This window comes from Diplotaxodon limnothrissa, linkage group LG14 (genome assembly GCF_057381915.1).
Source record: "Diplotaxodon limnothrissa isolate DT_005_m linkage group LG14, D_limnothrissa_male_GT1.1, whole genome shotgun sequence".
NCBI classification, from domain to species: Eukaryota; Metazoa; Chordata; class Actinopteri; order Cichliformes; family Cichlidae; genus Diplotaxodon; species Diplotaxodon limnothrissa.
In genome coordinates, this window is record NC_140609.1 from 27,115,919 (window position 1) to 27,138,447 (window position 22,529).

The 22,529-nt window shown below is 37.7% G+C and overlaps 1 protein-coding gene and 1 pseudogene across 1 annotated transcript; both read left to right on the forward strand.

Annotated features, from left to right (window-relative positions):
• The first annotated feature begins 347 nt into the window (after nucleotides 1–347).
• Nucleotides 348–5,416, forward strand: LOC146618985 (extracellular calcium-sensing receptor-like; annotated as a pseudogene).
• Nucleotides 5,417–15,260: 9,844 nt separating this feature from the next.
• LOC146618986 (extracellular calcium-sensing receptor-like) lies at nucleotides 15,261–22,529 on the forward strand. Its single transcript, XM_085370415.1, has 6 exons — nucleotides 15,261–15,451; nucleotides 15,663–15,960; nucleotides 16,189–16,983; nucleotides 17,160–17,387; nucleotides 17,572–17,695; nucleotides 21,616–22,529. Exons 1-6 carry the CDS (start codon nucleotides 15,420–15,422, stop codon nucleotides 22,527–22,529), a joined length of 2,391 nt encoding a protein of 796 aa, XP_085226541.1. The 5' UTR covers nucleotides 15,261–15,419.

Genomic DNA, 22,529 nt, shown 5'->3' on the forward strand with positions numbered 1-22,529 from the left:
AATGCACATTTCACATGCGCAAAAAAAATTTTGTGCATATTTATTTTTAAGAAGTTTTGCACTGTTACATATTTAAATGGGGATATGTGTGTATACTATTATTTTACATATATTAAACTACATTAAAATACAAATTAGGGCAGGTCCCTCCTTGTGCCCAACCCTGTAGGTCTATAGAGAATACACTGTTACTATTATATTATTTCTAATGTTGCACTGAAAGGTATAAATACCAGTACACTTTCATTTTCATCAAGATACTTTTAATGCCACTAAGTGGCTTAGCTCAAGAAATGACATCAACACAGAAATGGCCAGAGCAGGGATGGGCATTTCTACAACTGTTGTTGGTGGCATCTGTCTCTCATGCTGAGGAGCCAGTGTGCAGACAGAGAGGAGATCCTGAGAACCCAGTACTATCTAAGAATGGGGATATTATACTGGGGGGTATGTTCTCTTTTCACACAAGCTGGAAAGAGAGAAAGGATTCCTACATGAATAAACCTCTGCCACTACAATGCGCCAGGTAAATGACACCGCAGAAATTAATTTAGTTTAAAAGAATCTGCTTGAAATATGTAGATGCTAATAAGACTTGATAAATATTTTAATGTTCTCAGTTTTATAAATTGTTTGCATCAAATATTGTTGTTTGAAATGCTTATGTTGCTGTTTAATGATTTATACATAATTATTAGTCTCTGTTTTAAAGAACATGATGCAAAGCAAATTATTCATAAGTGTCTATTATCGTCTCAATTAAGTTTAAATTTCAGAGATTTGCAGTTTGCCCAGGCTATGCTTTTTGCCATTGAGGAGATTAATAAAAGTACAGACCTACTGCCAGGAATCTCTCTGGGTTATAAAATCTATGATACTTGTGACAATGTTGCAAGAAGCGCAGGAGTTACACTAGCTTTGGCTAATGGTAATGAAATTGTGTCCATACCCTCCAAGACATCATGTACCAGACCTGCATATGTGCAGGCCATAATAGGAGCGACTTCCTCTCCTACAGCCATTGCAGTTGCTGCTGTCATTGGACCTTTTTTTGTACCAGTGGTGGGTATTTTATATATAATTTTATATTTTTATATATAATTTTCATCTTTTAATATTTTTTTAAAATGTTTAATTCTCTTAGATTAGCTGTTTTTGTTTATTTGTACGAGTACTAGTATTTTCATATTTTTACAATCGAGTTTTGCAGTAAATTTGAATGTTTTATTTTTAACAGCTTTATCTTTTCTCATTCTCTGACTTTCACATCTATATGTTTTTCATTTTTAATTCTAGATCAGTCACTTTGCTACATGTGCTTGTCTCAGTGACAAAACCAAGTACCCATCCTTCCTCAGAACAATACCCAGTGACTACTACCAGAGCAGAGCCCTGGCCCATTTGGTCAAGCATTTTGGATGGATTTGGGTTGGAGCTATCAGAACCAACAGTGATTATGGAAATAATGGCATGGCCACATTCACAGAAACTGCACAGCAGCTGGGCATCTGTTTGGAGTATTCAGTATCTTTCTTTAGAACAGATCCATCTGCCAAAATACAAAGGATAATTGAAATTATAAAGGCTTCAACCTCCAAGGTGATTGTTACTTTCCTTTCCCGTCCAGATTTGAATGTGCTTCTACATGAGTTCTTGTACCATAACTTGTCTGGGTATCAGTGGGTAGGCACTGAGTCTTGGATATTTGATTCACAAACTGCAGAAATGGACATACATCACATACTGGATGGTGCCATAGGTCTTTCCATTCCCATAGCACATGTCACTGGCCTGAGAAATTTCATACTGACTGAGAAGCCACTGAATTCGTCTAATACCCAACTGTTTACCGAGTTCTGGGAGACACTATTTAGTTGTAAATTCAAGGACTTGAAGTCATCATCAGACATTCAGAGAGAGTGTACTGGACATGAAGACATGACTGGAGTTCAAAACAGCTTCATTGACATGTCTCTCATGCCTATCTTTAACAATGTCTACAAAGGAGTGTATGCAGTGGCCCATGCACTTCACAATATCCTGAGTTGTAACAAAACATGTAACAAAAATGTGCAGCTAGATCCATTCATGGTGAGCTTTTTACTAGCTTAAATTATATTTTTCATATTAAGTCACATTGGCAAGAAAATAGTTTTAATTTAAAGAAATGGTTTCTTTCATATTCTTCAGCCAGTCCATTTTCAGCATATCTGTCAAAACTAATTTAGCTATGTCATATGTCTTAGATTCTACAACACATACGAAAGAGTCACTTCACAACAAAGGAAGGAGATGAGGTTTACTTTAATGAGAATGGAGATCCAGCAGCAAAGTATGACATTATAAACTGGCAGCCAAGAGAAAACGGAATTGTGGAGTTTGTAACAGTTGGTCTGTATGATACATCATTAGCTGTAGAAAAACAGCTACATCTGCAAAGCAAGGCTTTAATTTGGGCAAAAAACTCAAAGCAGGTATGCTGCGATACATTTTCCCTTCTATTTTACTTTTAAGATATCAGTTTGTATTTAAATTATTTTGCATTATTATTGTCATTATTTTAATGCTTAAATTTTAATAAATTACTTAAAATTCATCCAGGTGCCTTTGTCAGTTTGCAGTGAGAAATGTCCCCCAGGAACACGCAAGGTTCTCCAGAAAGGAAGGCCTGTTTGCTGCTATGACTGCATAAGATGTGCAGAGGGAGAAATCAGCAACGTTACAGGTGTGGTGATATTTTTTTTAAGGCTTTTTGCATTTCATTGGCAAGTTATTGTCAGTTATAAATACTTCCAACACATGTTAGAAGCTCATTGGAGAATTTCTGAATCATTTTAAACTATGTTTTTAAAATTAAATAATTGGTTTATATTTACTGCAGATAACATCAGCATCCAGATCGCCTTCTTAAACTATGAACAGTAAAGCCACATATAGAAATGTAAATTAAATCCCATCTTTACCATATATTTCATGTTGAATTTTTATTATGTTTATTTTCATTTGTAGAAAGATAAAGACATGATCAAGAACATTGCTCCAGTTTGTAGCTCTATGAACACAATAAGAAATGTTTGCGTGGTTTTCAGACCATTTCTGGTATTTTAACACACTTCATACCAGTAACCAATATAAAATAACAAGAGATACTTGTCATTTTATAAATGATGCTGCACTGTCAAAATAAGGACTGATGCCTTATAATAATCCAATACAACCAAAATAATAAAAAAACATATAAAGGAGTAACAACAACAAAGTGAAAATTATAAATATTACACATAATCGACATTCATAATAAAAACACAGTCTTCTGTTTAGAGTAATCTTGAGTTCAGTGTACAGTGTGGATATGGTTATACAGTAAAAACCTCTTTAGCTATCAATATGAATATGGTATATGGTGAAGTGGAAATCATCCATCCATTTTCTGGTGCTCATCCAGGTCTCAGTCATGAATTAGAATTGAAAAATAAAATCAGATAAAAATTTCTCACATCAAATCAAATCAATCAAAATTTATTTGTATAGCACATATTAAAAACAACAATGTTGACCATAGTGCTTCACAGTCAGTAAAAGCATGAGAAAATTAAGACAAAACAATAAAACAGGACAACAAACAATAGGTAACAACACAACAAGTTAGAACAGCCAACTAGTTAGAATCAAAAGATGGGTTTTAAGATGAGATTTAAAAGACTGGATAGACTCGGCGGTATGAATATGAACAGGGAGGTTATTCCAGAGTCTAGGTGCCACGGTTGCAAAGGCCCGATCACTTCTTGACTTAAGTTGAGACCTAGGTTGAGCATGTGATTGGACGATCCAAGTGCTCTGTTGGGATTGTATAAGTGGAGTAGTTCAGAAAGATGAACTACGTGAAGAAATCAAAAAGTGGTCTGTGCTAAATTGCATAAGTTCACTTTATTTTCTGTATTTATTTTGGCGGCTTACAAAATCATATTTATACATACAGTAGTCCACTTTCTTACTGTGACATGATAATTCTTGTTTAGGCCTCTCAATAGTAGCTGGTGTTTGTTGTTGATGAAAAATAACTGAGTTCATTGAGTTCATTTTTTTCTCCTCTCAATAACAGAAATGAGGTCCCAAAATAGTATTTGAGGTTGTTTTCATTGCCAATTTTTATATCCAAAAAACAGAGGTGTATGCAGAGCTTTATGAATTTGTATATGAACATTTCTACTTCTGTGCTCCTTGGAAAGAAATTATAACATTATGCACTTTGCTTTAAAATGTAAACAAAAAATATGCCATAATCACAAGAGCTATTGAACACTTTAAATGTCTCATTTATCCATCCTCACCTAACCACAAAGCAGTGTAGCAGTCACTGAGTATATTTGTTGGTTATCATCTTCTGACTGTACAGTACCAGTAGAATATTACATGGATGTTGTTGTAGATGCAAATGCAGGCATAAACTATTATACTCAGTAAGAGTAACATTTACTTCAATATTCATTTCCAGATTCAGTCACCTGTGTGAGATGTCTACATGAGTTTTGGTCAAATGAAAGAAGAGATGCCTGTATAAAGAAGGAAGCAGTGTTTCTATCATATGAAGACATTATGGGAGCTCTGCTTACTGCAGCATCTTTATTCGGAGCATGCATGACGATTGGTGTGATACGTATTTTCTTCAAGTACAGGAAAACTCCTATTGTCAGGGCAAACAACTCTGAACTGAGCTTCCTGCTGCTCTTCTCCTTAATTCTGTGTTTTCTGTGTTCTCTGACCTTCATTGGTCAGCCCTCTGATTGGTCCTGCATGTTCCGACATGTAGCATTTGGCATCACCTTTGTCCTCTGTATCTCTTGTCTTCTGGGAAAAACTATAGTTGTTTTAATGGCCTTCAGAGCTACACGTCCAGGTAGTAATGTTAAAAAATGGTTTGGGCAGACACAGCAGAGACTCTGTGTTACAGCATTCACTCTTATTCAAATTAACATATGTATCATCTGGCTAACAACTTCTCCTCCTTTTCCATTTAAGAATTTTAAAGAAATTAAAGACAAGATCACATTGGAGTGTGCTCTAGGCTCAGCTATAGGCTTTTGGGCTGTGCTTGGTTATATAGGAGTTTTGGCTATTTTATGTTTTATTTTTGCATTTTTAGCTCGAAAACTGCCCGATAATTTCAATGAGGCCAAGTTTATCACTTTCAGCATGTTGATATTCTGTGCAGTATGGATTACATTTGTCCCAGCATATGTCAGCTCTCCTGGGAAGTTCAGTGTTGCTGTAGAAATATTTGCTATACTTGCTTCCAGTTTTGGACTGCTAATTTGCATCTTCATACCCAAATGTTATATAATCCTAACAAAACCAGAGAAGAATACAAAGAAACACATGATGGGGAAGAAGGCACCAAATTCACTCTGAAAAATGAATGCGGTAAAATGGGATTTTAATTTGATCATTTGTACATAATTAGTTGGTCACCATCCTGTCAGAATAGAAAGGAGCTGTCAGCAGGATACACTCCAATTGATACTGTCTTTATAGAAACTACTTCTCCTTTGTGATGTGTTTTTATTACTTACTTTGCAACTTACCTAAACAACAGCAACAACAAAAACAACAAAAAAAAACATACCAAGTGACTGATAGCTAAAGGTTATTGAGTCATTTACACATTCATCATGACATGCTTTTATTTTGTTCTGTCAAACTCGGGAAGGTTTTGATTTGAATAACATGCAATAAAATGCTGATAAAAACAGTAAGAGTATCTATTATTCCCTATCTTGTTCGTTCTCATTATCAACAGGCTTCCACGCATAACCATTGCTGACTGCAGCACAGTCTAACTTGATGACAGTAGTTGCTTTGCATTGTCTATGGATGTGTTTTATTCATGATTCTCAAAGAGCAGCTAGACATAGATACATAGCAAATGAAATCAGGAAAGATTAACTTTTTTTCTCTTAATATATTGGTAACAGCAATAACAGTCAAGCTCTTCATTGGTGTAAGATCAGAACGAAATACAATATATGGTACTTTAGAACATGAGTTGTTAGTGTAAACAAAAATTAGAGTTAACAAAAAAAAATGTGTTGGTGTTGAATGTCTAAAATACCTCTAAACTGCTGATCATGTACTCTTGCCTTTGCGCTGTGTTAGCTCTTCATCTCACATCTGGTACATTGTTGCTGATGCTGAATGGAATCTGTCTCCCAGGTAGATTGGCCCATTGTCAGTGACACAAAGTCTAGCTACTGAAGGTGGACATTAAACTCTACATGTATTAAGGGTAACTTACCCCAAGGAGCACTGCTCTAAAAAGAGTCATACTGCTCCTAGCAGCGGAAATGAGTTTTATGTTTTAAAAAAAAACAAGGATGCTGTCCACTTTCACCTTCCATGTTTTAAGCAATAGGTGTTTCTTTTTTCTTGCTTTTTTTTCATTTGATTTGATTTTATTGATTAGCATTCAAATATCTCAGTGAAGACAGAACAAAGATCTACCACAAAGCAAGAAAGCATGAGACAAGGCTAATCAAAAGGTATTGGCTGAAGCATTTGCTTATTACACCAACCCTTTTAACAAAAGATCTTTTTGCATGCAGCTCCTGTACACAGGGCTCGAAGCAAATAATAAAACAAAGCAAAAACAAAACAAACAAAACAAACAAACAAGAAAAAAAACTTTCCACCTTAGATAAGTAACTACATCAAAGCAAAAGAGTCAAGAGGTTATTTTGGGGGTTTTCTTTTTTTTTTGCTCTTTTCATTCTTGATATATATATTTTTCTAATACTCTATTTTTAAACATATTTTTAAACAAGGAAAATGGACTACACCTTTTTAAATCACTGTCATAACTATTCCACAGGTTAACTCCTCTAACAGAAACACATCTCTGCTTTATACTTGTCCTTATCTTGTTTTTTGGTAAATGCTGTAAATGCTGCACTGAAATGGGAGAATCCACTTGTTAACTGTAATGCTGAGTGTTGTATAGTACTTTATATTAGAGATGGCACGATACCACTTTTTTATGTCCGATACCGATACCGATATCATAAATTTGGATATCTGCCGATACCGATATGAATCCGATATAGTGTTTTTTAACCTTTGGTAGAACCTCAAAATCCCATCCTTTCGTGAACCTCGGGACCAAAAATGGTCCCGCCCCAAAAGTGCTCTAAAAATGTTATATATCAATATTTTTTTCTACTTTAAATTAGTCAATCTTTTAAAACTACTTCTGCTTAAAATATCCATGTCAAGTTTTAATTATATTTTCATTGTTTTAACCCTTTAAATCCCAGTTTTATTACATGAGCGCCCTGTTTTTTTAGCCCCAAAAAACAAAAAAACTAAATATTTTCCAAAAAAAACATTTGAAGTAATATTTGTTTGTTATTATAATTAGGCCTTTAGATGGACTAAAGATTGGCACCAACAGTCATTTCGATCGCCTTTTATTTTTTTTCCAGGAGCGCATTTCATAAAATGCACACTATCGACCACGCCCAAAAAGTGCTATAAAAAATTTATATATTAATATTTTATTCCACTTTAAATTAGCCAATCTTTTAGACCTACTTCTCCTTGAAATATTCATGTCAAGTTTTAATTACATTTCGCGGATTTTAACCCTTTATATCCCGGTTTCGTCACATGAGCGCACTGCTTTTTTTGCCCCAAAAACATAAAACATAAAACATAAAATATTTTCCAAAAAAAACATTTGAAGTAATATTTTATTGTTATTATAATTAGGCCTTTAGATGGACAAAAGATTGGCACCAACATTAATTTCGATCCGTTTTTAATTTTTTTTGCAGAAGCCGAAAATGTCCCCAGGCGGCGCTGCTGCTCCTGCTCCCCCGGGGAGGAGTGCCTCTGCCGCGGGTGTGTTTCGCGCAGCGCCGGAGCATATGGTTCGGTTCCCGTGTCTGCAGCACACACTTCCGCTACCACGTGAAAACAAATACGTCATTTCCTGTTGATTAAAAAAAATTAATGCACCCTCAAACGATCCTAAGGGCAGAAAATGGTCCGGAACGAGCAGCGGGCCAAGCTGCTGCTGCACGCGGGAAATTAGTCTGCCTTTTCCGGGTATCTGTCTCGAGCAGGCCGCTGGAGAAGGTGTGTATGTTCCAGCAGGCGTCACATGTGGAACAAGGGCGCCACCCGGTGGCCAAATAAAAAATTACAATTCTAAGGCCCTGAGTCCAGAATGAAAGTGAAAGTTAAGCCATCGCCACGACGTTAATGGTAATAATTGTACAGTGAAAAATAGCGTTTATAATGGGTTATAATGGGTTATAATGGGGCACAAATCGGCCACGAGGTTCGATAGTGGATGTATGCCTTTTATTCAGCCATTTAAGCTCATTTAAAAAACTCAGACTGAAATTTTAAAATAAAATGGGAAAAAAATACATGTTTGAAAATTTGGCTATACTCCATTAAACACAGTGGAAATGGCGTGGAATTAAAAAACGGAAAGGCCACGAAATGGTCCCAGGTTCTACCAAGGGTTCAACAAAACTGTTTTTTTTTTAAATATCTTGCTGCATTTTGTATAAGTTCATACTCAAGTTTAAAACAACAACTACACTAAAGCTATTCTGTTATACCTATATGCAAAAAAAAAAATAGTTCATAGTTCAGCAATACTGATCAATCTAATAAACTTAAACCTACACCATCCTCCCTATTCTGGTATTTTAAAGAGTACTTAGCGTAAATATTAAGCAACCTAACTAATAGGGTTCCAACTCCCAGCAACAACAAAAATAAATAAAAAATAGGGAACCACCCCTCACACTCCACCTCATGATGCTTAATCAACGTAATCAACCTTAATTTGATGCAGTGTGAAAAAAAAATGCACAGAAATTAATTATTTTTCAAGAAATATTAAATAGATTCAACATCTTTCTTCAACAAAATTGCAGACTGCACAGATGGTACCTTCTCAAAGGAAAAAGTACTATAGCTTACTAGGGTATATATATTAGACTTAATAGTCACTATATACAGTAATTGACTTCTATTCATTTTACATCAAATTAAAACTTTGGGTGTAAGATTCGGATAATTATTTATTAAAAGCTCGACATTTTAAATGAGAATAAGAAAGAAAAGTATGTCTTTGTGCCCCCTTTTCCCTGTTAATGCCCTATCGGCCCCCCTGGCTAAACTTTGCTAGATCCGCCCCTGCACAGTTACCAGCCGTCAGCTACGTAGAAAAAGATCCTCGAGTAGAAAGTAATAATAAATAAATTCTAACAACAGCTGATCAAGCTTAAACGTGCTGCTGTTGTTCAGCCGCTGGTTTCCTCTTTCTGGTGCAAAGTGGGCCAAAAACAAACCAGAGACACGGACTCGCGACAGAAAAGCCGATCAGCTGATCATTAAGCAGTTTCATGATTGAAGTAGCAGCCCGAGAGCGAGAGGCAGTCGCTTGTTAAGCTTAACGCAGGAATGCTTTACAAACATTCAGAGATGGACTTACACACTTGCTTTACTTCTCTCGGGGATAACTTTGTCGGAGATGAAATGCCGGGTTGCTAGCGAAGCTCCACATGCTATCCAGACCACAGGTCCCGCATGCCACAGCCGCTCTATCACGTGATGCATACTGCTCGACGTGCTAACGTTCTGAGGTGAGTTACGGCGTGTTGCAAGTTTTGTGAGGTGCTTTCGTGATATTTAATGGATCGGATTACATTTTTTATTTTTCTCCGATATCCGATCCAGTAATTTAGGTCAGTATCGGACCGATACCGATACGTAATATCGGATCGGTCCATCTTTACTTTATGTATGAGGACTTTGTAGAGGAGAGGCTGTTTGTGTGGGTGAACCAGTGGTTCACTGGACCAACAGGCTAAAGCCAGATCTGATTTTTCCATGCTGGGTCAGTATACAGACCAAGCTGGCAGAGCAGATGTCCATTGGATGCAATCAGCAATATTTTATGCGATAAAATGCAGCTCATCCAAACAACATAACTGGTCATTTTACAGACTAATGAGAAAGTATCGAGTAGTGTAACAAATAACTTTAGCCTAGGTTACTCATTGAACATTAAGGACATCTGCACTGCCAGCTGATGTGACGCTTGGTTTTTCCACATGACTCAATGGCAAACACAGAACAGACAGTGTCAACTTCAACTTATGTGTCTGGTGAACCACCGATGTAACTGACTCAAGCAAGTATCCACACAACTGTCATTTGCAAAGTGATCTACAAACCCAAACATTACGGCCCACAGGTGGATTACCCCATTTCAGTGCATCTAGCAAAAAAATTTAACACTAAACAACCAACCTAGTGACATCAGGTTCTGTACTGATACAAGATGGTGCTACACATGATGTAAAATCATTATACACTTTATCTTAAACCACACTTCAAAGACATTGTTAAATCCACGACAGTTTCTTAGAGTAGGGTCCAATGTTGTAAATTTTCCTCAGCATGTCATGTAAACTTCAGAATGAAATTAGTATCAGACTGATGACAGATCTTAATATCACATCTATGCATCACAGATGTGAAAGTGGAAGTGAATGGATGACCGTAACTTACTCTAAGAGTACTGTATAACCGTACTCTATAAAAGTATGTATTGGAAAAATATTTTTTCTACATATCCATTTGTAAGGAATTGTGATTTACATTGTTAATTCATATTTAAATGAACCTGTGTATATCCTTATTTTACCGATATGAACCTACATTAAATGTGTATGTGAGGGCGCTGTGCATGTGAGGGCGCTGCTCCTGTGGCGATCTGAAGCAGGTGTTTATTAGTGTTTTCTTTCTCTTTTTCTTTTTGCTTTTAACTTTGTTTTAACTCTGTTCTTAACCGTGGTTTTAACTTTTTGCCGAGATGGAGATCTTCTACACGTTAGTTTTATTGTTGTTGGCGATATTCACCTGGAGTCATTCACTCTCACTGACAATCACTTATACACGCGAGGAACTACTTGGATTACGGTGGTCCTGTTTGTCTATGTACGACTCTTCTAATGCTCGGATAGATGTGATTCTTGGTGGCGGCTTTGGGACCCCTGTCAGATTGGATCGGAACTGTGGAGTAACACGCAAATCTCACGGAGGAGGGGTTTGTTTGTATATTAACCAGGGCTGGTGTAATAATTTTACTGTGCGGGAACGGTTGTGTCTTCCTGACATCGAGCTCCTTTCAGTATCTGTCAGGCCTTTTTACTTACCGAGGGAGTTCCCTCAAATTTTTGTCACTGTTGTTTACATTCATCCTGAGGCTGACATTAAAGTTGCTGCCGATGCCATTTTTAAAGTGGTACACAATCTGCAGACTCTCTCACCGGATGCTCCTAATTTTATTCTTGGTGATTTTAACAATTGTAATCTTAAGAAATCACTGAACAATTTCTTTCAATATGTCACTTGTCCTACAAGGAATAACAAAATGCTGGATTTGTGTTATGGACCAATTAAGGGGGCATATAAGTCTGTGGCTGGACCTGCGCTAGATTCTTCGGATCACAATGTTATTCACCTCCTCCCTGCTTACAGATTTGTGATTAGGAGGGAGAAGGCCTGTGTGAAGCGGACTAATGTCTGGACAAAAGACAGTTGTGTTGCCCTTCAGGGGTGTTTTGATTGCACTGACTGGTCCTTGTTTCAAGAGAGCACTTCTGATTTGGATGAACTCACTGATGTGGTGTGTAGCTACATCTCATTTTGCAAAGACTCTGTGGTTCCAGTCAGAGAATTTAAGACTTTCCCTAATAACAAACCGTGGCTCTCTAAAGATACTAAGGATCTGATTCTTAAAAGTAAAATTGCTTTTAACGAGGGAGACGTTCCCACTATGAGAATATTGAGGAAGGAGGTGAGGGCTGCAATAAAGATCGCCAAGATGTTGTACAGAAATAAGATTGACGCAGAACTCAGCAGTAACAACCTCAAAAGAGCTTGGCTTGGTATGAAAACAATGGCAGGGCTACACACGAAAGGTAAAAGTAGCATTACCTTAGAGGGGTTTACCTCTGACAAACATCTGGCAGACAGTCTTAACAGTTTTTACCTTCGTTTTGAGAACTATGACTGTTCTAGGCAGACCAGCACACTGAGGGAAAAGACTATCACTCCCCCATCTATTTATATTGATGAGAGGGGGGTAGCTAATCTCTTTAGACACACCAAAAGCAAGAGTCCTGGACCTGACAACATCTGTGGACAGGTACTGAGAACTTGTGCTGATCAGCTGAGTGGGATTTTTCACTATATCTTCTCACTTTCTTTAGAGCTACAGACAGTACCTAAGATTTAGAAACATGCTATTATTGTTCCTGTTGATAAGGGCAGTTCTACTAAAGCACTGAATGATTTTAGGCCTGTGGCTCTGACTTCTTTAGTGATGAAGACATTTGAGAAGATAATTAAGAAGGAGATTTTAATGCAGGTTGAACACCATCTTGACCCCTTCCACACTGTAAAAACGATAACTAGTAATTGTTGATTTGATTAAAGTTTTCAAATTAAACTGACTTAGAAATAAAACTTTCCATTTACAACCTGAAAAAGCATGTCTGCCCAACAAATTTCTTCCATTGTTGTCCTAACTAAGATTTTCTAGAGAGCATAACAAAGATTATCATCTTTTGAGTAGATTTTTCGAGTCAAGTTGGGAACCAGTGCGAAACCCCGTAGATGACTGGCACACGTGGTCTGTGCCAAGTTTGAACTAGACCAAACGAGCCTGAGCAGACCTGAGCTGTGTGATAGATAGTGGTTTGTCAATGTGTTCTGGACTGAAAACCTGCTAAGAAAATTTGAAGACACGTGTCCAAAGTTGGATGGAAATTAAAATTTTTCGACCATTACAGATTTTACCTGGTCTGAAGTTGGAGTGTATTTTTTGAACAGGACAAGCTGACTATTTGCCCTAGCAGGTAAGCTAACGAGATCTATTATTAGGATTTTCTACAAGCGCCTAGGCTGCATCCTCCTCAGGACCCAGGAGGGTGGAATGAGTAAAACACTGAAAAAAAGCCAAACAATAACATATTTAAGTTATCTAAGTGACTTATATATCATGCTTAAGCTAGCGAAGGACCGCGTGGGGGGTTTGAAAATGATATACCAGCTAGCTACCATAGCCGGTGGTAACAGACGTCTCCGAAAACATAGAAGCATGTTTGCAAATATGTGTTATCTTAATAAACTGAGCAGATATTTGAAATGTACACAGCTACATTCTCGCCTGAAAATATCTTAAAAGTTTACTTTGTGACCCAGAAAGGGTAATAAGAGTAATATTAAAACTAAGTGGCTTCCGCCATTGTTGGAGACTAGAATCAGCTGGGCCGCGCTATGAATTCTGGCATAGGGTGGGCCACGAAGGATACACCTGACCCATCCTTCAAAGCTGTGGAAAGTATGGTATTGTTTTGAGAGCCTTTGTGTTGGTGGAGTATTGATTTTATGTACAATTCCACGGGTAGACGCGATCTGTACGGTCCGACTTCGCACATGCGCAGTAAGGATCAGGGAGTCCAATCCGTAACTCGTTTTTTTTTCTGTTATATTGAAATGTTTCATTATTGCAAACATTTTCTCTCAGGCGGAGAGAGGTTGTAGAGTGTCAGCCTATGGTGTCCAGTGTGTGTGTCCAGGAGAGATGACCTGCACTGTTTTACTCTGAGGAGGTAAGACTGTCCTAATTTATTTATAATTTAATTATAAAGAAGAACCAAGTTGGCAGAACTTGTAAATCTTAGTTAAGTCAACAACAGTTGCAAAAGTTGAGAAAACTCAAAAATCTCTTGCATCATGTTGCCTTGAAATTTTACGTTTTCTCAACTTTTTCTTTTTTACAGTGCAGTTCGCCTATAGAGCAGGGAGAGGTGTGGAGGACGCTGTTGTCACACTCCTGCATCTCTTGTATAAGCATCTTGAGGCCCCCCACACCCATGCAAGATTATTATTTGCTGACTTTTCATCTGCATTTAATACAATTCAACCTCTCTTACTCGCTGACAGGCTTTACAATCATTTCAAGCTTGAATCAAAATCACCAAGAACTAGTCTGGTCGGCTGGGTGACAGACTTTCTGATCAATAGGTCACAATGTGTGAGGGTGAATTATGTATTTTCTGATGTGCTTTCCTCCTCTACTGGATCACCCCAGGGTTGTTGCCTCTCTCCCCTTCTGTTCATTCTGTACACGGAGTGTCGCAGCAATTTCACAAACAGACACATCCTGAAGTTTGCTGACGACACAGTAATCGTCAGTCTTCTAGTGGGGGATGAGTCAGGCCATGGACAGGTTGTAGATGATTTTGTGAATTGGTGTGATGAGTCCTTCCTTTCCCTTAATGTGTCAAAAACTAAAGACATGATTATTGATTTTAGGAAGTCCTCTTATAGCTCATCACCCACTATCATTAAAACTGCCGATATTGGGATCATTGAGAGTTATAAATATCTAGGTGTGGTACTTGACCATAAACTGTGTTTTGAATCTCATGCTGATGCCACTACTAAAAAAGTTAAACAAAGACTGTTCTTTTTAAGGAAAATGAGATCTTTTAATGTCTCATCTGAGATGTTGTCCTTGTTTTATAGAAGTTTTATCGAATCTGTGATGTCTTTTTGTATTGCTGCCTGGTTTGGTAACCTGACGGTGAAGAATAAGAATCGGTTGGGACTTCTGGTAAAAACTGCTAGCAAACTTTCAGGGCGCTGGCAAGATGGACTTTTGGCCATTTACAATAGAAATGTGCTTAGAAAGGCTCATTCTATTATTAATTGTGTGAACCATCCACAGTGAGTTTGAGTTGTTGCCTTCCGGCCGCCGTTTTAGAGTACCTCCGAGGAGGACTAAAAGACTCCAGGTCTCTTTTATCCCTACGGTGTCTTGTCTCCTTTATGGCAAATAATTGTCCTTGAACTTTCTATCATTATTATTGTTATTATTATTTTATAGTATTGTTCTGTTTATTTTTATCCTCCTGCTGCTAAACTAATTTCCCCTTGTGGGACAATAAAGAAATTGAATTGAATTGAATAAATGGCAAAGTTGGGCATGTCCCTCATTTTGCTGACACTGGGAATGAACTCTCTCTATTCAGTTATTTCTTATGCTGCACCAAAAGGTATAAATACCAGAATAACTATTTCATCTTCATTACAGTACTCTAATGCCACTAAGTGGTTTAGCTCAAGTAATGGCATCAACACAAAGATGGCCTGAAAAGGGATGGGCACTTCTGCAACTGCTGTTAGTGGCATCTGCCTCTTCTGCTGAGGAGCCAGTGTGCAGGCGTAGAGGAGATCCTGAGAAACCACTGCTATCTAAGAATGGAGATATTATACTGGGTGGGGTGTTCTCTTTTCACGCAAGCTGGAAAGACAGAACAGATACCTACATGATCAAACCTCTGGCACTACAATGTATCAGGTAAATGACAAGATACAAATCCATTTACATTTAAGGAATCTGTTGGGAATCAAAAGAAGAGTAAAATGTATTTTGATTTTCTCAGTTGTTTAAAGTCCTTTTCACACGAAATGGTTTTGTTTCTATTTAAACATTAATCCATAAATATTTGTGTCTGTTTTAAGGAACACAATGCAATGCTAATTATTCCTAAATGTTTGTCTCAATTAAGTTTAAATTTCAGAGATTTGCAGTTTGCCCAGGCTATGCTTTTTGCCATTGAGGAAATTAATAACAGCACAGACCTACTGCCGGTAGTCACTCTGGGCTATAAAATCTATGATGATTGTGGATCTGATGCCAGAAGTGCAGGAGTTACCCTGGCTTTAGCTAATGGTAATGAAATTGTGTCTGTACCGTCAAAGACACCGTGTACCAGACCTGCACATGTGCAGGCCATTATAGGAGCGACCTCTTCTTCTACAACCAGAGCAGTATCTACTGTCATCGGACCTTTTTTTATACCAGTGGTGGGTATTTTATATATTTAATCTTTTTTTTAAATCTTTGAATACTTTTAAAAAATATTTTATTTTCTTAGATCAAAGCTTTGCCTGGTACATTTTATGTACTCAGTACTGAGGGGAATTGTCATTTTTGTATTTTTACAGTAATACAGAATCTTTTATTTTTAACCATTTCATTTTTTTTTCATCTTGTGTCTTTTTCATTTATAAGTTTTTCATTTTTTATTCTAGATCAGCTACTTTGCTACATGTGCTTGTCTCAGTGACAAAACCAAGTACCCATCCTTCCTCAGAACAATACCCAGTGACTACTACCAGAGCAGAGCCCTGGCCCATTTGGTCAAGTATTTTGGATGGACTTGGGTTGGAGCTATCAGAACCAACAGTGATTATGGAAATAATGGCATGGCCACATTCACAGAAACTGCACAGCAGCTGGGCATCTGTCTGGAGTATTCAGTATCTTTCTTTAGAACAGATCCATCTGCCAAGATACAAAGGATAATTGACATTATAAAGGCTTCAACCTCCAGGGTGATTGTTACATTCCTTGCCCGTGCAGATTTTCATGTGCTGCTACGAGAGTTTTCATACCATAACTTGTCTGGGTATCAGTGGATAGGCAGTGAGACTTGGATATTTGATTCACGAACTGCAGAAATGGACACACATCACATACTGGATGGTGCCATAGGTCTTTCCATTCCTAAAGCACATGTCACTGGCCTGAGAGAGTTCGTACTGAATGAGAAGCCGCTGAATTCATCAAACAATGAACTGTTTACTGAGTTCTGGGAGACATTATTTAGTTGTAAGTTTAAGGAGTTGAAGTCATCATCAGACATTCAGAGAGAGTGTACTGGACATGAAGATATGACTGGAGTTCAAAATAGCTTCATTGACATGTCTCTCATGCCTCTCTTTAACAATGTCTACAAAGGAGTGTATGCAGTGGCCCATGCACTTCACAATATCCTCAGCTGTAATAAAACATGTAACAAAAATGTGCAGCTAGATCCATTCACGGTGAGATTTTTAGTAATTTACATTACAATGTTCACATTAAGATACATTATTAAAAATATATTTTAGTTAAAAATATTTTCAAGAACTTCATTTTGCAGTTCTTCTGTATATTTTTCAGTCAGTAGGTGTGCAAAATCTTTGTCACGCAATAAATTGAGTCATAACATATTTCTTAGGTTCTGCAACACATACGAAAGATCCATTTCACAACTAAGGAAGGAGATGAGGTTCACTTTGATGAGAATGGAGATCCAGCAGCAAAGTATGACATTATAAATTGGCAGCCAAAAGAAAACGGCGTTGTGGAGTTTGTCACAGTTGGTCTTTATAATCCATCATTAGTTCAAGAAAAACAGCTAAATCTGCAAAACAAGTATTTAATTTGGGCAAGAAACTCAAAGCAGGTAAGCTATCGTACAATTTCATTGTTTTTATGTTTTTGTTCTTTTTTTCATTTTATACATATTTACATACTTTGTTTATTTTGGTTTTGATGCATCAAGATTAAGAGGGGCTTTTTTGACTAAGAACATCAAAGAGACATTTTTTTCTATGTCTATACACATTTAAAATTTATTGATTATCCAGGTTCCTGTGTCAGTTTGCAGTGAGAAATGTCCCCCAGGAACACGCAAAGTTCTCCAGAAAGGAAGGCCTGTTTGCTGCTATGACTGTATAAGATGTGCAGAGGGAGAAATCAGCAACGTTACAGGTGTGGTTATATTTCATTTTAACTTTGGTGTGTTGCAAAGCAGTGCTACATATGTAGGAAGGCCATACAAGAACTATTTAATCATTTTGATTAATGTTTTCATGCAGAGATAACCTCCATCTAGAATGCCTGATTAAAATATTTGAAAATATTTAACTCATTGCCACAGATTAGTATATCTCCTTGCACTTTCTATTACAGCTTGGTTATAAATTGATAACCACATAACATCAAAGTATTATCATTGTAGCAACACTGATTACAGTAAAGTAATATTATGCTGGAATTTATGTTATTGAATCATAAGGGCTCAAAAATTAGGTGTAATACTGTAGAAATACAGCTCAGTAATAGAGTGGTAATAGTAGGTTAACAGGGCAGTTTCCAAGTAATAACTGCTGAATTACTACTGAATTACTACCCTACTATTACCACTTTAGTACTGAGCTGTAATAAAACGTGCTACCTTATATACCAGCTAGTCCAACTTCGTGCTACCTCCTTCCCCTGTGGGTGGTCTATGCTTCAAGTTCGGGTCCTCTACAGGACGTGTGGGGCTTGAGAGTCCTGCGCAGTATCTTTGCTCTTCTTAGGACTGCGCTCTTCTGGACAGAGATCTCGGATGTTGTTCCTGGCATCTGCTGGAGCCACTCACCTAGCTTGGGAGTCACTGCACCTAACACTCCGATTACCACTGGGACCACTGTTACCTTCACCCTCCACATCTTCTTGAGCTCTTCTCTGATACCTTGGTCCAGTTTCTCATGTTCCTTACAATGCAATACAATACAATTTTATTTATATAGCACATTTAAAACCAAAGGTAAACCAAAGTGCTTCACAATAATGCAATAAATCATTGATATAAAACATTAACAAAACAAAACAAGTACAAAACAAGCACCAGTACTAATACTAACAGACAGGAAGCACTAATTAAACCAGGAGTGTGGGCAAAATAAAATAGATATCGGGCCTCAGTTCAGAGATAGGGTCAATTCAAAATATAAAATATTATCTAGGAGAATCAGGAATAATGCAGTAAAAGGTTAAAATAGATTAGATAAGAGCATTAGCTAGTGGGGAATGCCAAATTAATTAGGTACGTTTTCAACCATGTTTTGAAAGATTGAACAGAGTCCAAGGCACGAATAGTAACAGGAAGACTATTCCAGAGGCAGCTGAGACAAAAGCACCATCGCCCCTGGTCTTTAGGCAGGACCTAGGTTGGACCAGGAGTAGTTGACCAGATGATCTTAATGCTTGAGTATACAAGCTAAGAAGGTCGGCAAGATTGCTAGGAGCAACATTATTTAAAATTTTAAAGGTAAGCAACAAGATTTTAAAATCAATACGATATTTGATGGGTAGCCAATGTAAGTCAGCAAGAACTGGAGCAATGGAAGCAAATTTTTGGGTTCAGGTTGGAGACGAGCCCCAGCATTTTGAACAAGCTGAAGTCTATGAAGGTGTACGGATTGAAGACCAAAGTAAAGGGAATTGCAGTAGTTTAATCTGGAAGTCACAAAAATGTGTTTAAGTTTTTCAAGATTGTTGCACGGTATAAAATGTTTGGCTTTAGCGATTTGGCGCAATTGATAAAAGCCAGATTTGACTACTGGGGACACTTGTTTATCGAGCTTAAATGAACTGTCCAGGAAAACACCTAGATTGCTTACAGTGTCAGAGAGGAAGATGGCAAGTGGCCCAAATAGAAAGGCTAACTGGTCCTGAGGGATATGACTATCAAACACCACAATCTCAGTTTTCCTTTCATTCAAAATAAGAAAATTGGCTGACACTCAATCTTTGACCTCTTTCATGCAATCTAACAAGCAGTCCAGTGAAAATGACAAATCATCAGTCAATTGAAAATAAATTTGAATGTCGTCAGCATAATAGTGGTAAGCGATTTTATATCAAAAATAGAGCCCAGAGATAGCAGGTACAAAGAAAACAACAAAGAGCCCAGCACAGACCCCTGGGGCCACAACAAAGAGGAGCCATGGTGGATGAATAACATCCCATCTTCACAGAAAAAGACCTTAAACCAGTTAAGGGCAGAACCCTTAATGCCTAAAGCATATTCTAGCTTCTTTAAAAGAATATTATGGTCCACCATGTCAAAAGCTAAAGACAAGTCCAATAAAATTAAAAAAGCAGGGCAACCTGAGTCAGTAATTAAAAGAAGATTGTAGAAGACCCTCAGCAGAGCTGTTTCAGTACTGTAGCGTAGTTTAAAACCAGACTGAAATTTGTCACCAATATTTGTGTTTAAGTAGGCCTGTAGTTGCAAAAAGACAATTTTCTCTAAAACTTTAAATAAGAACGGGAGTTTGGAGATCGGTCTATAGTTCGCAAGTTCATTGTGGTCAAGGCTGGGGTTTTTTTTAGAACAGGTTGCACTATTGTGTGTTTAAAAGCAGTTGGGAGACAGCCCACCAGTACTGATAGGTCCATCAAAGATAGAATGTAAGGCCCCATTACATCAAAACCATCCTTAATAATGCAGGAGGGGAGAATGTCATGTACAGAATTTGAACTTCTCAGCTGTTCAATTAATCTCTTGAGGTTGGAGAGTGGGATTGGCTCAAACTGATAAAAAGTCGACAGAAATCTTGAAGTAGGAAGAGGATTCACCACAGAAGGGTGTAAAAGTGAGGCCCATAACAATACAATTTTTCTTGTAAAATTATTTAAAAATTGCTCACAGAGAGCTGGGGAGGCCAAATCCAACATTCCAGGACAAGGATCGATCACAGAGTTAAAGATCTTGAACAGGATTCGGGGGTTATGACTATTAGTTATAATAATATCCAACAGGAAAAATGCTAGAGCTGTCTTAACAGAGTCCTGGTATATAGAACGGTTCCTGCGTAGAGTGTCAAGGGATACTTGAAGATTGTCTTTTTTACAATTCCTCTCAGATGGACGAAAGACACATCGCAAGGCTTATATAGAGTCATTTAACTAAGGTTAAGATGAAGATCTGGGACTTTTCAACTTTACTGGGGCCACTGTGTCCAGAATAGAGGAGCAGGTGACAACATAGAATTAACAACATCATCAACCAAGGGGGGTGTATAACATGTAGTGCTATCAGCACGCTATGTCTATGACTACAGCTGTCTTCTTCTGCTTGTCTACCACTACAATGTCAGGTTGGTTAGCCATCTCCATTTTGTCCATCTGTATCTAAAAGCCCCACAGAATCTTAACTCGGTCATTCTCGAGGGGGTTTCTCCCAATTTGACCTTGGGACTTGCAGACCATACTCGGCACAGATGTTTCTGTATATTATGCCAGCCACTTGGTTACTGCGTTCCATGTATGCCCTGCCAGCTAGCAACATGCATCATGCTGTTATGTGCTGGATTGTCTCAGGAGCATCTTTACAACTTGCACCTGGGGTCTTGCCTGGTGTGATAGACCCCAGCCTCTATGGATCTTGTGCTCAGAGCTTGTTCCTCTGCTGCCATGGTTAGTGCCTCTGTACTGTCTTTCAATCCAGCTTTTTCCAGGCACTGGTAGAATTTCTGGATGTCAGCCACTTCCTCTGTTTGCCATCATACATATTGTGTAGGGGCCTATTCTTCTACGATGGTTCCTCCTCTTCCTCCTCTTTCTTGGATCTCTCTCTCTCTCTCTCTCTCTCTCTCTCTATATATATATATATATATATATATATATATATATATATATATATATATATATATATATATATGCATACTCCTTTATAATGCTGGGGAAAAGAGTACCACATTCATATTCTCTGATGATCACAAAACAGTGTAGCAGTCATTCAATAATAATGTTGTTTTTCAACTTCTAATTCTAAAGCACCAGTTGAATATATCATGGCAGAGGCATACAAAACTGTACTGAGTAAATGTAACATCTGCTTCAATATTAATTTCCAGATTCTATCACCTGTGTGAGATGTCTCCCTGAGTTTTGGTCAAATGAAAGAAGAGATGCCTGTATAAAGAAGGAAGTGGTGTTTCTATCATATGAAGACATTATGGGTGCACTGCTGACTGCAGCATCTTTATTTGGGGCATGCATGACAATTGGTGTGATACTTATTTTCTTCAAGTACAGGAAAACTCCTATTGTCAGGGCAAACAACTCTGAACTGAGCTTCCTGCTGCTCTTCTCCTTAATTCTGTGCTTCCTGTGTTCTCTGACCTTCATTGGTCAGCCCTCTGATTGGTCCTGCATGTTCCGCCATGTAGCATTTGGCATCACCTTTGTCCTCTGTATCTCTTGTCTTCTGGGAAAAACTATGGTTGTTTTAATGGCCTTCAGAGCTACACGTCCAGGTAGTAATGTTAAAAAATGGTTTGGGCAGACACAGCAGAGACTCTGTGTTACAGCATTTACTCTTATACAAGTTAACATATGTATCATTTGGTTAACAACTTCTCCTCCTTTTCCATTTAAGAATTTTAAGGAAATCAAAGACAAGATCACATTGGAGTGTGCTCTTGGCTCAGTTGTGGGCTTTTGGGCTGTGCTTGGTTATATAGGACTTCTGGCTATTTTATGTTTTATTTTTGCATTTTTAGCTCGAAAGCTACCCGATAATTTCAACGAAGCCAAGTTTATCACTTTCAGCATGCTGATATTCTGTGCAGTATGGATTACATTTGTCCCATCATATGTCAGCTCCCCAGGGAAGTTCAGTGTTGCTGTAGAAATTTTTGCCATACTTGCTTCCAGTTTTGGACTGCTAATTTGCATCTTCATACCCAAATGTTATATAATCTTAATGAAACCTGAGAAGAATACAAAGAAATACATGATGGGGAAGAAGGCACCAAATTCACTCTGA

What these genes read in the sequence shown, in the direction of transcription:
- LOC146618986 (XM_085370415.1), top strand. Translation starts at nt 15,420, where the DNA reads ATGATCAAACCTCTGGCACTACAATGTATCAG. An exon ending in GACCTTTTTTTATACCAGTG is followed by an intron (nt 15,961 to 16,188) that starts GTGGGTATTTTA and finishes TTTTTATTCTAG; the next exon opens with ATCAGCTACTTTGCTACATG. An exon ending in TGCAGCTAGATCCATTCACG is followed by an intron (nt 16,984 to 17,159) that starts GTGAGATTTTTA and finishes CATATTTCTTAG; the next exon opens with GTTCTGCAACACATACGAAA.